Here is a 14,506-nt window from a genome sequence, read left to right as displayed (position 1 = left end):
GATCAGGTTACATTTGTATAGTTAATCTTGGAATTCAATGAAAATCTCTTTAGATTGTCATGACCCTGCTTAGAGAGGCAATCTTTCATTGCAGTTTAATTCATCTCCAGCAAAAGTCCTAATTCTTGGGTATTTATTTCTGCCTGCTCCCCCTCCCCATGGTGCCAACACATGTTTTTGTGCCTGTTATGTTAACCAGACTAAAATCCAGACCTTGCTATTGTAATTTTTTCCTTCCTAATAAAACTTTGATATCAAAACTGTGTTGATCACAGAGAACACTGTAACAAGGAGAGAAGGAAGATTACAGGGAAATGAATGAGTGGATAGAGCTGTAAGATTCTTCAATTGGTTTATTTTTGTAATCTGGGAACTAATACAACTTCAGTCTGAGTGTGTCTGCACAAGGATGCTGAGAAAACTTGTGCAAATGAACTAACAGATGCAGCCCTCTTAAATGTCTCTAAATTAAATTGTATTGATATGACCATACATAAAGTGGGCACCTGACAGCAGACGTGGAAATAGTTACTATGTTACAGTTTATGCTCATTAACTTTGTCTTTCTAGTTGCATTTCTCCACAGTCAAGCTAAATCTGTGGTTTTTAAAATATTTGAACTGTTTCCTTGCCAACAAGATATGACATAGTAAAGCCTTGAGTTCATCTAGAAAAAGAAAACAATTCTCAGTGTAAATTTGTTCACAGCCTAAAGGATTATACATGCAATGAAATGCTTCTAACCAGCTCAATATGTACTAACACCAAAAAAACAAAAGGGGACAATGACTGTGTACAGAAGAACAATGCTGATAAGGATAGGATAAGATACAGTAGATGCTGAGATACTATAAATACTTCAGACGCTTTTCTGAGGAGCACCTTGGGATCATGTTCTGGGACAAAGGAAATGGAAAGTGCAGGGAAAGTGCAGAATAATCCTTCAGTAAATGGCTAAGGAAAAAAATTCTGGTACAATGTCATTCAAATACTTTTTATTTTCATCTTAAAAAGAAATGAAAAAACAAAATAAACAAAAAAACCGCAAAAAAATAACAACTACATGTTATTATCTAAAAAGAGAATCATTCAATGGAGGCAAAATATTTTTTTGTCCCTTCATTAACAGGTAAGGGTTTTAGCCATTTTTTTAGTTTTTGAAAAGCAATTAGTAATGTCACTGGGCTGCAGTAGGATGTATAGGTTTGGTCAGGATATGCGTTCTCAGTAGTATTAGTCCAGTTACAATACAACCAAATAAGCCATACATGTGAGCAAAAGGTGTGAATTCAAGGTACAGCGTTGTTTAAGTGAGGAATCTTAAAATACTCAGGATCTGATTCTCAGCATAACATTAAATGGTGTTCTGAATGTCTAATCATAGACTCCAGTATATTAACTAATACATCTGAGTTCAATTATTAATTTTATTTACCTGTTGTTGTCTACATAACGTATCAACATTGGATAGAAGGCATAAAGGTCTCTACAAAGTACAGCAAATTCATCGAGAATGAGTAGCTCAGCTTCTTGGGTGTCAGTTTTACTATCTGCTTTCAACTGCTCCTCTTCCATTGCTATCTTTATAGCTTTCTTCTTCAATTTATCCAGTGTTGGAATAAAGTGAGATCTGAGCAGATCAGGTCTGGCTTTGCTGATGATGGGTTGAGCATAAACTATATGTGAAAATATAGATAATACTAAGATTAATGCACTATTAGTGTTGTTTTTCATCATATTAATATGAACTCTGAAGTTCTAGAAATGATAAAGGTTAAAAAGTTTCATATATTTCTGCATCATAAAATTCCTAATAAAACTGTGAATGTAGCTTTGTAAAAACTGTATGTATTGAAAGACTGAACCACTGTGGATTTGGATAAGTATTTCAGTGTTATGTAAATTAAACTATTATGGTCTTTGCAAGTCACATGTCTCTAAGAACCTAAGCAAAGTAGAGGTTGAGAGACGCAAAGTCCTCAGAAAAATACTTTTTTTCGGATTTTTGTGTGCGTGGGTGTGGGTTTTTTGTACCCTATGTCAAAACTGCAACAAATGTTCTCTACAATTAAGCACCAAACTTCTTACTAAATTTTAATGGAATTCTTATTTTTATTAAGGATCTTCCAGAATTTAAAATAATACCAAAGTCCAGTACCAATAGGTACTGGGCAATCAAATTTAGCAGTAAATTATTACCTTTACATAAGTTTTCTCGAACCACATTATTGCATAGTGCATATTTACACTGGTTAATATGAATGATAAAATTTCTTTATCTAGCTAGATACTAAATCCTGTAGGACATTTTGAGAAAACTTTCAGCTCATTTAATAGATCACACATTTATTCAGGTAAACCAACTAATTTTGAACTTGGGTTACTCTTGAAATTATTTCACCATTTACAATTTCTTTGCATTTTGTCCTGATATTTCATGAACAGAATTCACAGGACTTATACCCTCTACCATAAAACTCACTTCTTAGGTGTTTTGAAAATCAGCAAAACTGACAACTCCAAAATAGATTCTGAGGCTCTTATACAGTGCATAGAGGAGATAAGATTTTCAAAATCTCTTATGGTGTATAGAAAGCTCTCTACTTAAAGTGATGCTACACTGCATGTATAAAATGAATAATAAAAAAATAGTTACTTATCTTTTGTTTATCTATCTTTTATGATGGTTTTATTACAACTTATTGCTATTATATCACTGGGTAATAAGGTAAAGTATAAAAAGGTAATTAAATATTATTAGTAAAATTACTCTTCAAAAATGTTTACAGTACCTGCAATTCTTTTCATCCAAGATGCTTCATCTATTCCCAGATTGTTGTTAATGATTTTTAGAATGTTCCCAAGAACGATGCTCAGATGCTCAGACGTTATCATTGTACAGCAAGGCCCACCACTTTGAGGAACACTCTCAGACCCTCTTTCCCACCAGTAGGATAAATAGTTGCATAGCATGGGTAAGATAACCTCAATGACATGAGGCATTTCAGTATACCTTGCTCCAGACTCTGCTAAATCATTAATTTCCTTTATAAGTCCATCCAGCTGAGGGATCTCTGGGCACATCTCTTCTACTGTATCAGGCATACCTAAAACTGCAAGTAACGGTAGAAAAACAAAAGAATAATTATCAAAATAAAAGAGGACACCTATGTTTAAACCCTATATGTAAAATACAAGTAACATTGTCACTCAGGTTTTTTCCTTCACCGTCTTGGGCAGGTATATCTGTAGTAAGACTTTGGGGTATGCATGGGTATCTCCTTTCATAAATTATGTCTTTCTGATGATGTGCATATAGCAATGATGTAAACAATATCTGCCATAAAGCGATGGCTTTACCATAATGTGTCCTGCAATTATCTGTTGAGCAGTCCAGCTAAAAGTGCAGAACAGAAAGATTATTAATATTCAATCAATTCTGGCCATTATTTCCATAATCATTCACAACTTTTACACTTATTTGCCAAAGATTAAATCCACCTCAGGGAAAAGGAAACAACCATCTGAAAATTATGGGTGGGGTTAAAATTTAACTGTACCTAGTTTATGAATTCTGCACATTATCTCCCAACAAAAATGCCAGGAAAGAATTCCAGTTGTCAGATGCTTGTATTAAAAACTGAAGGATGCTTATTCAGCAATTAACAACCCATCATAATCTAATGCCAGTCCCTCAAGCAAAACTCTTCTTCCACCAGTGCTGTTTCTATAAAGCAGAGCTGACAGGGAGGAAGGATTAGTAGAAGCTTTTCCATAACTGTTGTTATCTGGAAAAACTTGAGGCATATGTAATCTGTCTACCTACCCTTTTGTTTCTTGTTTGTTTGTTTAAAGGTACAATAATTTGGCAGGTAATGACTCTTACGTGGATCAACCAGGAAAATACTGAAATACTTTAAGATAGGAGTCCATCAAGAGTAAATTGGGAGAGAAGCAAGTGAAGAAAATCCATGTAGAAGGACTCATGTTCCTTTCAACAGAATCACAGAAAGGGTAAGGCTAGAAGGGACGGCAGTGAGGTTGCGTATAGACTAGGGAATGAGAGGTACTGCTACAGGAAGGGACTTAGGGTCCTGGTTGATGGCAAGTTGAATGTGAGTCAGCAATGCCCTGCCAGCCAGGAGGGCCAACTGTGTCCTGGGGGGCATCAGGCAAAGCATCACCAGCCGGTCGAGGGAGGGGATTGTCCTGCTCTGCTCTGCACTGGTGCGGCCTCACCTTGAATACTGTGTGCAGTTTTGGGCACCACAGTATAAAAAAGGCATTAACCTACTAGAGAGCATCCAAAGGAGGGCCATGAGGATGGTGAAGGGTCTGAAGGGGAAGCCGTATGAGTGGTTGAGGTCACTTGGTCTTTTCAGTCTGGAGAAGAGGAGGTTGAGGGGAGACCTTATTGCAGTTTAAAACTTCCTTGTGAGGGGAAGAGGAGGGACAAGTACTGATCTCTTCACTCTCATGACCAGTGACAGGACTCAAGGAAATGGCATGAAGCTGAGTCAGGGGAGGTTTAGATTAGGTATCAGGAAAAGGTTTTTCACCCAGAGGGTGGTTGGGCACTGGAATAGGCTCCCCAGGGAAGTGGTCACAGCACCCGGTCTGCTGCCTGAGTTCAAGAAACGTTTGGACAATCCTCTCAGGCACATGGTGTGACTCTTGGGATGCCTGGTGCAAGTCTGGAAGTTAGATGCAATGATCTTGATGGGTCACTTCCAACTCAGCATATTCTATGATTCGGCCCAACCTCCCTCCTCAAGCAGGGTCATCCTAGAGCACATTGCACAGGATCAAGCTGAGATGGTTCTTCAATATCCCCAGTGAGGGAGACTCCACAACCTCTCTGGGCAATCTGTTCCAGTGTGTGGTCACCTGCACAATAAAAAAGTTCTTCCTTATATTGAGGTGGAACTTCCTCTGCATCATTTTCTGCCTGTTGCCTCTTGTCCTATTGCTTGACACCTCTGAGAAGAGCCTGGCTCCATCCCCTTGTCACCCTCCTGTCAGAGACTCATATACGTTGATGAGGTCCCCTCTCAGTCATCTCTTCTTGATGCTGAACAGGTCCAGCTCCCTCAGCCTTTTTTCATAAGAGAGGTTCTCCAGTCCCTCAGTCATCTTTGTAGCCCTCTGCTGGATCCACTCCAGGAGCTCCATGTCTCTCTTATACTGAGATGCCCAGAAATGGACACAGTACTCCAGGTGAGGCCTCACCAGGCTGAGTAGAAGGGCAAGATCACCTACCTTGACCTGCTGGCAGTGCCTCTTCCTAATGCACCCCAGGATACCATTGGCCTTCTTGGCCACAAGGACACACTCCTGGCTCCTGGACAGCTTGTTGCCCACCAGGACCCCCAAGCCCTTCTCTGTAAAGCTGCTTTCCAGCAGGTACTGCTGCATGGAGTTATTCTTCCTCAGGTGTAGGACCCTGCATTTACTTTTGTTGAACTTCAGACATTTCTTCTCTGCTCATCTCTCCAACCTGTCAAGGTCCCTGTTTGATTAAGGTTTCATGGAATCAAAGTCTTATTCTGCCAGAAGTTCCCTAGACCAAACTGCTTTAGATTACTGGTATGACAACAAAACCCATAGAAATTTGCTACATGTACGTAATTGTATATTTGCCAAAAAATATTGTAACATATATATGTTCTTTAATTAAGCTTCAAATATTACAGTATGCACCTTTAGAAAAGTATTCAAACATCATGTTCAGAAAAATATCTAGAAATATTAGGAGAAAGGGAAAAATGTTGACAGTTCCAACAAAATAGAGAAGGTTAATATGATGAGTAATGAAACAGCAATAGTAGGAGTTCTCTATTGAGGCATATGTTTGGATTATTTTCATCATACAACTTCTGATACTTAGTTGGAGAGGAGTAAACAGCTTTTTTTTTTTTTTTTGAGAAACAGTACTTACTTGCTCTTTCTCTTGCACTTTTTGTGTTGAAAACAGACAGTGGGTTGTAATGGTTGAGAGAAGGTTCAAGGAATGCTACTGGAATGGCTGCTGCAAGAGATGCTAAACACTCACCAAGTGCGGGACGCTGCCTGTATATGAGAGACATTAAAAGCCATCTGAGAGAAAAAGTCTTTCACTAGGCTATCAGTGTCTAGCATGCACAATAAAAAAGAAATAGTAATGCTTACTGATGGTTTATTTTGTCTTTTTAATACATTGGGAACTATTTGACAACTTTGAAAAATTGCATTTCTCAAATGAAAAAAACTACTGGAAATCACAGTGGTATAAGAAACACAATTAAAAAAACACCCCACCTCCACCAGTTCTGGTTCTGGCCAAGATAGGATTAATTTTTGTAGTAATGTCTACAACAGTAGTTTAAGAGCTTGAGACTTGTTAAAAACAAATTAAATGAAATCCACAGTTGAAAACCTCTCATACAGACTTAAGAGACCAAATCAATTCCTTGAATATATCTAATCTTATTGCTCTTCCAGTCTAAGAAGACAACTGCAGTAGGCAAAGGTGATGCTGCCAGAATCAGTGTAAAAGGTCTAATGCTTATAGTTTTTGCTAATCAAACGGAGGCCTGTGCTGTGAGCACTTTTTATTGAAAGGCAGCTCAAACACAGTCACGTTTCATTTCCTGTGCGAAGACCCTGACTGCTGGTTAGATAAGGGGTAAGGCACTTCTCATTTTTCCTATCAGATCTGTGTAAAGGAGTATTTAAGATTTTCAAGCCCAAAAAGAGATGAAAGATAGTATAGCTTTCTGATTTAGTGATGGATGCATAAATGCCTGAATAAGGAAATACAAAAGAATGAGCTTGTGCACATATGTGCATGCATGCAGAGTGAGAGGAAAGATCTATCTACCAGAGTGCTCTTCCATTTTGCATGAAAGAATTTTAAATAAACTTTGGAAGGAAAGAATTGGAGACCAGCATTCTTCGAACTAGGCAAAACCTCTCTAACCAGACTACTTGCATTTCCTCCAGTTTAGTCTGTCTCTCTCTCTGTGGATCTTAAACTTTTCATCATAAGAAAGGTCATGAAAAATGCCTAACCTACAACTTTCACAAGCATAAGGATAGGTTATCCTTATCTTAGTTCCTGTCTTATGATAAGGTTCTCTTTTCTGAACTGACAGATACGGACTTGGTCCCTTTTTAATGGAAGAGGATCTAAAATCCAGGGCTTGGAAGATAGTACAGCAACTAGATACTTAAAGGAATTGCAGACCCTAGTCTTTTTTAAATGCTACTAACTAATGGTTTCATTCATAGAGTTAAATGTTGTCAGAATAATCTACATGTGCTCAGGATTTTATGCTCAGGACAACATTTGAGAACTCTGTATACACTTAGGTGTGAAACACATGCAGTCTACTTAGTACTTAGCCTACATTCCACAGCAACATGCAGTAGACAAACTTAATTGCAACCCATGGAAAAATTTAGCTTTTCCCATGGGGAAAAAAACCTCTCTGCAGATACACTGACATATGCAGGATGAGTTATTTGCTTTTATTTAGTTTTGATTTTTTTTTGGTGGAATTGAACGCTAAAGTATAGGCAACTACTTTCAAGATAAAGTGTATTTTAAATATCTCTCATTGTTTCAAATTCACCTTTCATCCAAACTGCTTTATTACCTAAGTAACACGCTCCTAAAGAAGAGAAAATTTTACATGCTGAGTGTTACATGTAATACCTTTCAACATAGATGTTCTTTCCAGTCCCAAGAGAATAGAGGCTACAAAGAATTCTGTAACATGAAACTTGTACATCACCCACTAGAGGAAATAAGAAGTATATTGTCAGTACTTATTCAGCTAAAGATTACTTTTCAAATATCAAACATCTATTTTATGCGATCCGTTTAAAAGCATCTAAACTTTTAACATATGTATCACTGAACTTTCTGGCTATAGATACTCTACATGGTATTACTTATCTTTAATTTCTCTAATACCTATTTTGTCATCTACATTTATTCCACAACTTAACAGATTATCAGACATTCCAAGAGGACAACACATACTTGCTAATAAGATAATTGCAGGTTATCACACTCACAGAGTACAATTTTAAGCTAAACCACATCACTCTGTGTGTCTAACCTTTAGGTACGTGATCTAAAGTTTCACAGTACTTTTAAAGAAAGTATTTTCATGGTTATCCACCTTTTAATTATGACCCAAATATATATAAAATTTTGGAAGATAATTAGAGACCTTAGAGCATAAGACCATTCAGCATATTACTGAATTTCAAGGAGTCATTTCAGTATTTTTAAACTAAATGATGTTAAAAAGAGGGAAAACTTATATTTGAAGACCTACAGTAGTTTTCACATGTAAGGAGAAAACCCATGGGGAATTAATAGTAAGATGTCTCCCTTAATGAAATAAGAATTTTCTATAGAAAACTAGTTTCATCCACACAGTTGGTAAGACAGCACTTAAGAGGATATTTTAATTTCTCTCTCAATGTTTGAAGAAATATTGTACATAATTAACTTGAAACTTATTGAATATTATTTTTACACATGCACTAGAAATAAGATAGTATGCAGGTGATTTCAGATTTAATTCTGGAAATGTGCATGTTACTGAAAACAGAATTTCATCCTTTGAATCCATGCATCATTACTAAAAAGCATTTGTACCATTATAACACAATAAACTTTTTTAAAAAATAAAATACTTACAAAGTAAATCGATTCCAAACTGATATTGTGAAATATGTTCAAAAAATGATGTCAAGATTGGTAACAATGCTACTGTAGTATAATTGATATTTTGTGAAACACCCTTGATTTGTGTTCGTGAATGAGTAAATTTTCCAAGTTTAAGATTTTCTGAAGTTTTTTCCAGGTCTTCAGCAGCATTTTCAAAAAAGGCACGCAATCCTGCTTTAACAAGTTCAGATCCTGATTTCATAACAGTTCTGAAGAATAATAAGGGAAAAAATATTGCATTGAACTTCAGCAGTTGTAAAGAGCTGTACATATGTTAGTTACATTCCATCAGTCTTTGAAGATACATACACGGTGTCAATGACCTTTACATTATGAACAGAGAAGGGCACTTACATTTGCATAGTGGTATAAGCAACAATTAGCTTTGGCTACTTAATACAAAATAATAACAACAAAGACCTTGATTCCATAGTCTTGCCTTTCCAGTTTTTGTGATCTGCTTTAAAACAAGATAATACTTTCTCAGTAAATATCATAAGTGGTGAGAAAGCTCCTCCATAAAATGTGCTCAAAACCCCCCAACTCTTAATCTCTACATTTTCATGGGAGCCCCAGTAACTAGGTATGTAAGTCAAGATACTTCAAAGTACCTTAAATCTAGAAAATGCAACTGCAATACCAGTGTCACTGTCCCATTCCTTAATTTTTTTGCACTCTTCTCCAACTCCTTACTGAAGCTTCTAGTGCTGTTATTCACAATAATTTCATTGTCAGGTTACTATGTAACATAACCAGGCCAGAAATCAACTCAAATTAGAAAACTATTCTGGCTTTTGTCTTAATCTTCATAATAATTTCAATGATAAACAGTAAAAGTTAGCAAATGTAACTATGCTCATATATCAATACACTGCATGCTTCCAATGACAAATTTTCTACTATGCACTAAACTCTTTCAATATCTGTGGGTATCAATACTTGCAGTTCCAAAGTTTGTGTCATTTATATCTCCTAAAAGTCTTCAAATGTCCTTGGAAACAGTGACAAGAGTTTTCAATGTTTTAATGACAGGCATTGAACAGAAAAATATAGCCGAAACACTTCAGACAAAATCTGCTAATATGACAGACAATATCTGAATTACTGATGCTGCTAATATAATTTATTACAAATAAAGAATTAAAAAAATACAGAAATGACCCAACTGCTTCTGAAAAGCTCTGCAATGCCTTTGTAGTTTGTAGTTGGTACAAATGTTGCAAACTTACCGGGTGTCAAGAGACTGAGCTAAGATGTGCAGGCAGTTCACCATTGTGGCAGAATCACTACCTGGTTAGAAAGAGATACTATGAGAACAATACTAGAACCTGTCACTTCTTGCTGCTTCAACAGTTTACATATTCTATTAAGTGTTAGCTTAACAGAAGAGCCATGTTCAATGCAGTCGCTAGTTACACTAGAAGTTTATGCACCATGTTATAGAATTTTACCTATATTTGTGAAAAATTTCAGGTATGTTAGAAACAACGGTTATACATTCTTTATATTTTGAACTTTATCAAGATCTTTCTTAACAACTTACCAAAAAGTGAGATCCTATGTCTAACAAGAGCAGCTAGCTTGCAGAACAGGCTAAAGAATTAAAAAACCGGAGAGAGTGAGAGAAGACAAGACAAAGGTTAAAGATTTATTTAGAATATGAGGTAAAGAGTATTAGGAATATGAAAAAGAAATCACAACAAAGGAAAATCCTGGAAAGTGTATTTTGAGTTATACATGATGATAGCAATCAACTGCATTAAGCAGAATAACATTTTTAATCTTCTGAGGTCTCTCATTTTCTAAGCTTCACTACTTCAGAGATGACTTGAAATGTGAAACTTTCTTTTGATTACAGTGGTTTCCAACAATTGCACACTATATGGCTGAGTCATTCTTTATGGCTAATATTTCTGAATAAGAATTTTTTTTTTTGTAAGAACAAGAAAAATGAGAAATATTTTAGTGTTTCACTTGGCATTCTGCAGGAAATGAATGTTAAAAATCTTCATACTATTTAAAATAATTTGCGAAGATATTCTTTGTAAATGAAGAAATTAATCTGTGTTTACCCTCTGATGATGATAAGATGAATCCGGAAATATATACAGACTGGAAGAGTTTCTGGTAAGTATATCAGAAACTTGCATATCTAACCTATCTGTCAAAATAGTAGAATAATTTAGAGAATAATTTAGCTCTCTAAAGGGGCTACTTTAACAAAGACAGCTAGGCAGACTCGTATATCATTTGTGCTATACTTTACAAATGGAATTAGGACATAACAAAATGAAGCATATACCTTAGGAATTGGTATGGTCTCTTACTAACCACAGATTGTTACTGTTATCTTCACAATAGTAAGGAAATACTATACTTCCTACAAGATGAAAATAGCAGATAGTCACTTTTCTCAATGAAGAATGCACAAAGAATTATAAGATATTTCTGCAATTATATTAGCAGATATGTATGCTAGACACCTAACTTCTTCATGTGCCTTGGTAAAGTCACTTTGTATAGCCCTAGTACACATCCTTCTAGATTCATTATGCTGACCTGACTAACTTTAAGGAAGTAACAGGAACATTCAGAAAGGAGGAATGAAACTTAAAGCTAAATGCTGCTTCCATCCTCCTGAACCTGAGATGTTTCCCAGCTACTGGGGAACTATCTTGCACGTTTGTATGTAATATACCTGAGAGCTCAGTAAAACATAATCTTAAGGACTTAACACTCATTCTTACAGGCAACTGCTATATAACGACTACCACCCACACAGAAGGTGGAAACAAAAGAGTAATAATAATTTAGAGAAATGCAAAAATACGTTGAAAGATAAACTGAAGACTGGAATCTAGGACATTGAGTGCTAGGCCTGATCTTACGTAACAACATGTAAGTAACCTTTAGTTTCAAATTTGATATCTACTTTCCATTGGAAATGATAGTTAACTCTGGTCAATGTAGTGAAGGAAAGTGAAAAAAAATCTGAGAACCTACAGGTAAAGTAAGAAAGTGTGAGAGTAAAACAGTTTTAAATATTACATTTCAAAATTTCCCAAAGAAAATAACTGGCAGCACACCTTAAGTGGAAGAAAAAACCCGGTAAAAAACATATTAAGTTACAGTTATAGTTAAAGCTCAATTAAATATTAATATTAAATCTTCGTTGAGGAAAAATTAAATTCATATTTTTATATAGGCAACACATTATAAATTGAAATGCAAATATCTCTCTTTTTAATTAAGTTCTCTAAAATAACTTTGCATCAAATGGTTGACTCAAACCAAACTGGAAACAGTAAAGATAACTAAAAATTATTATATTCCAGTAATATTTATGCAGGGGCAGAAGTATGTTTGTATCAATTCTTGAATCTGTAATTCCCTCTAGAGAGCTACATCATGGTATTTTTAACATTTTTTTTTTAATATATATAAAAATTTAAATAAATGTGACACCATTTAAATGACCCAAGAGTGGAAAAAGCCCCTTACAATGGAACACAAACTCACAAGAAACTAAGTAGTTCCATTGCTCACAGAATAAATTATTAATACTTTATGCTATTGCCCACAATTACATATCCTTAAATATACAGTAGTTATATATAGTTAATTCTTTTATTATATATACATACATACATACATACATATATATATATATATATATATGTTAAAGAATACTAAAATGAGGACTTCTATTTACTCACTGCTATTTTGATAGAGAATAAAATATTCACTTTCCAGTTGAGGAAACTGAACTTTTGACCTATCTTTCTCTTTAATCTAAGAAAAGTCCTTTAGTTATCTATATAAAATCCTCCTGTATATATTTCTTAATTTTCTTCTTACCTTGCTACCATTTCCTTCTCCTTATTTGATGCATATCCACTGCTACTGAGGGTTTTTGATGGAGAAGACAGGAAGTAGAGGCAGTGATTTGTAAAGTACTGATCAACTAATGGTAAAAGAACCTAAGAAATACAGATACAAAATATATTTTTTACAGAGCTCAGTGGCGAATACAGCAGCAATGCTCTGGTTGGTCAAAGTTTATTTAAAGAATTTTAGTTCTGTAACAGTTGTATTTTCCCATTTCAGAGACAAAATCATCTAAATTAAAAACTCGAGTCTTACAATTTTATTTAAAGTAACATAAATAATAAACAGTTACACAAAGATATCTGTTTTGGATCTAATATTGCATAGGAATATTTCTTCCTGATAATTAGGTGATGTTATGCACTTCAGTGATCTCTTGTGGTAAAAAAATTCAGAAATAATTTATATATTCAGTGAGAGTATTTAATTTCATGTAAAAAATAAAATGTCTTTTAATTTCTATGTTCCTTCTCATACACAAGCAGATATATTGAAGTATTTTAAAATATTTGAATCCAGCAAATATACTGAAATATTTCTGAAGATATTTCAAAATGTTTGATAAATATTTGATTACTTACCAAAAAAAATGGAAAATATATATTACTATTATGTGAAAAGCAGTCTAACATTACAAAGTTCCATATTCTGTATAATGGAATGTATATGAACATTACTTGAAATACTAAGTCACTCACTTTAGCAAAGAATTTTATTTCTTGGTCATGTGGAGATTTTTCAGTTTTTCCACTGGTTACAATGGCTTCTGCAAGGATACAATCAAGGCAGACACACAAATAAGAATCTGTCTAATAATGAATAACACAATAGCCTTTCAAATAGTCTTGCAAACTTAGTTTTACTGAAATAAAAATAAAACAACAAACTGTTTGGCTAGTTACAAATGTGCAAGAATTTAATCTGCAAGTTAAAATACAGGATTTAAGTTTCTTAAATGCAATAAAAATAGCGTTCACTATAAATGTAAACATATCAATCCAAATATTTAAATATCGACAATTCTAATTATTTTTAGAATAAAATATGCAACTTACCCAAATGTGCAATAAACTCTTGAGCAGAATCAACATATTTTAAAATTTTCTTCAGAAACTTAAAGGCAAACCTCTTTTCCATGGATGAAGCATCCAACTCCATGTCATTCATGCCCCTGTTTCAGAAAGGATTAAGAGAAATAGCACTCATGATGACAGTAGTACAAATTAAAACAGTACTATGAAGCATTCCATGCCTTATTATCTTTTTATTATGGTAAATTTTTATAAGAAGGAGAAATTGACTTTCCATAGCAACACTTAGACATCAACTACCAGGCAAGAAATAGAAACATGAGCTGATTTTAATAAGAGGTATAATAGCTTGTGATTAAAGTATCCATAATATATATATTTTAGAACTTCAGAGTGCTATCTTATTGCACAAACAAAGTCATGGTACATCTGAATCTAACGAAGTAATACATTGGTCACTCAATTTCTACTGCTGGTACAATAAAGTGCCAAATGTTTAGGAAGTCAGCAGTTGCATCTTTACAAAATAAGTTAAAGTACTACCCTTTATTTGACTATTCACTGTTAAACTTCATTTTTTCCTTGAATTTTATCAAAGACTGAAGTCAAAATTACTTCAGCTACTAAATGAAAACTTCAATGTAAGTAACAAACTACTATACTACTAAAATATTTGAAAAATTTCAACAGTATACAATAATTTCTAAAGAGGCATGTATTATTTATTCTTTAAGATAAATTCATGACATAAATCCTGACTGGTACATGCAAGATATTAAAGAGGAATAAAAATGTGTGGTTGTCAGTGCCTAGATTTAAAACACTGGATTTTATTTTAACTACAAATGAAACCTAAGTAACA

The 14,506-nt window shown here is 34.5% G+C and overlaps 1 protein-coding gene across 6 annotated transcripts in view; it reads right to left on the bottom strand.

Annotated features, from left to right (window-relative positions):
• The window catches only part of RYR3 (ryanodine receptor 3), a 207,424-nt gene that overhangs the window by 49,293 nt on the left and 143,625 nt on the right, over positions 1-14,506 (bottom strand). For all 6 annotated transcript variants that reach the window (XM_027642328.1, XM_027642330.1, XM_027642331.1 and 3 more), the window contains 10 exons: positions 13,669-13,784; positions 13,312-13,379; positions 12,584-12,705; positions 10,269-10,318; positions 9,955-10,015; positions 8,696-8,934; positions 7,697-7,778; positions 5,939-6,069; positions 2,793-3,113; positions 1,436-1,676 (listed from right to left, as the gene is read on the bottom strand). In XM_027642328.1, coding sequence (XP_027498129.1) covers positions 1,436-1,676; positions 2,793-3,113; positions 5,939-6,069; positions 7,697-7,778; positions 8,696-8,934; positions 9,955-10,015; positions 10,269-10,318; positions 12,584-12,705; positions 13,312-13,379; positions 13,669-13,784 — 1,431 coding nt within the window. The remainder of the gene's footprint in view (positions 1-1,435; positions 1,677-2,792; positions 3,114-5,938; positions 6,070-7,696; positions 7,779-8,695; positions 8,935-9,954; positions 10,016-10,268; positions 10,319-12,583; positions 12,706-13,311; positions 13,380-13,668; positions 13,785-14,506) is intronic.

Source organism: Corapipo altera, unplaced genomic scaffold (assembly GCF_003945725.1).
Source record: "Corapipo altera isolate COAL_440 unplaced genomic scaffold, ASM394572v1 23b, whole genome shotgun sequence".
Classification (NCBI taxonomy): domain Eukaryota; kingdom Metazoa; phylum Chordata; class Aves; order Passeriformes; family Pipridae; genus Corapipo; species Corapipo altera.
The sequence above is the reverse complement of the archived record's forward strand: the minus strand, read 5'-3'. Positions and strand labels throughout refer to the sequence as shown.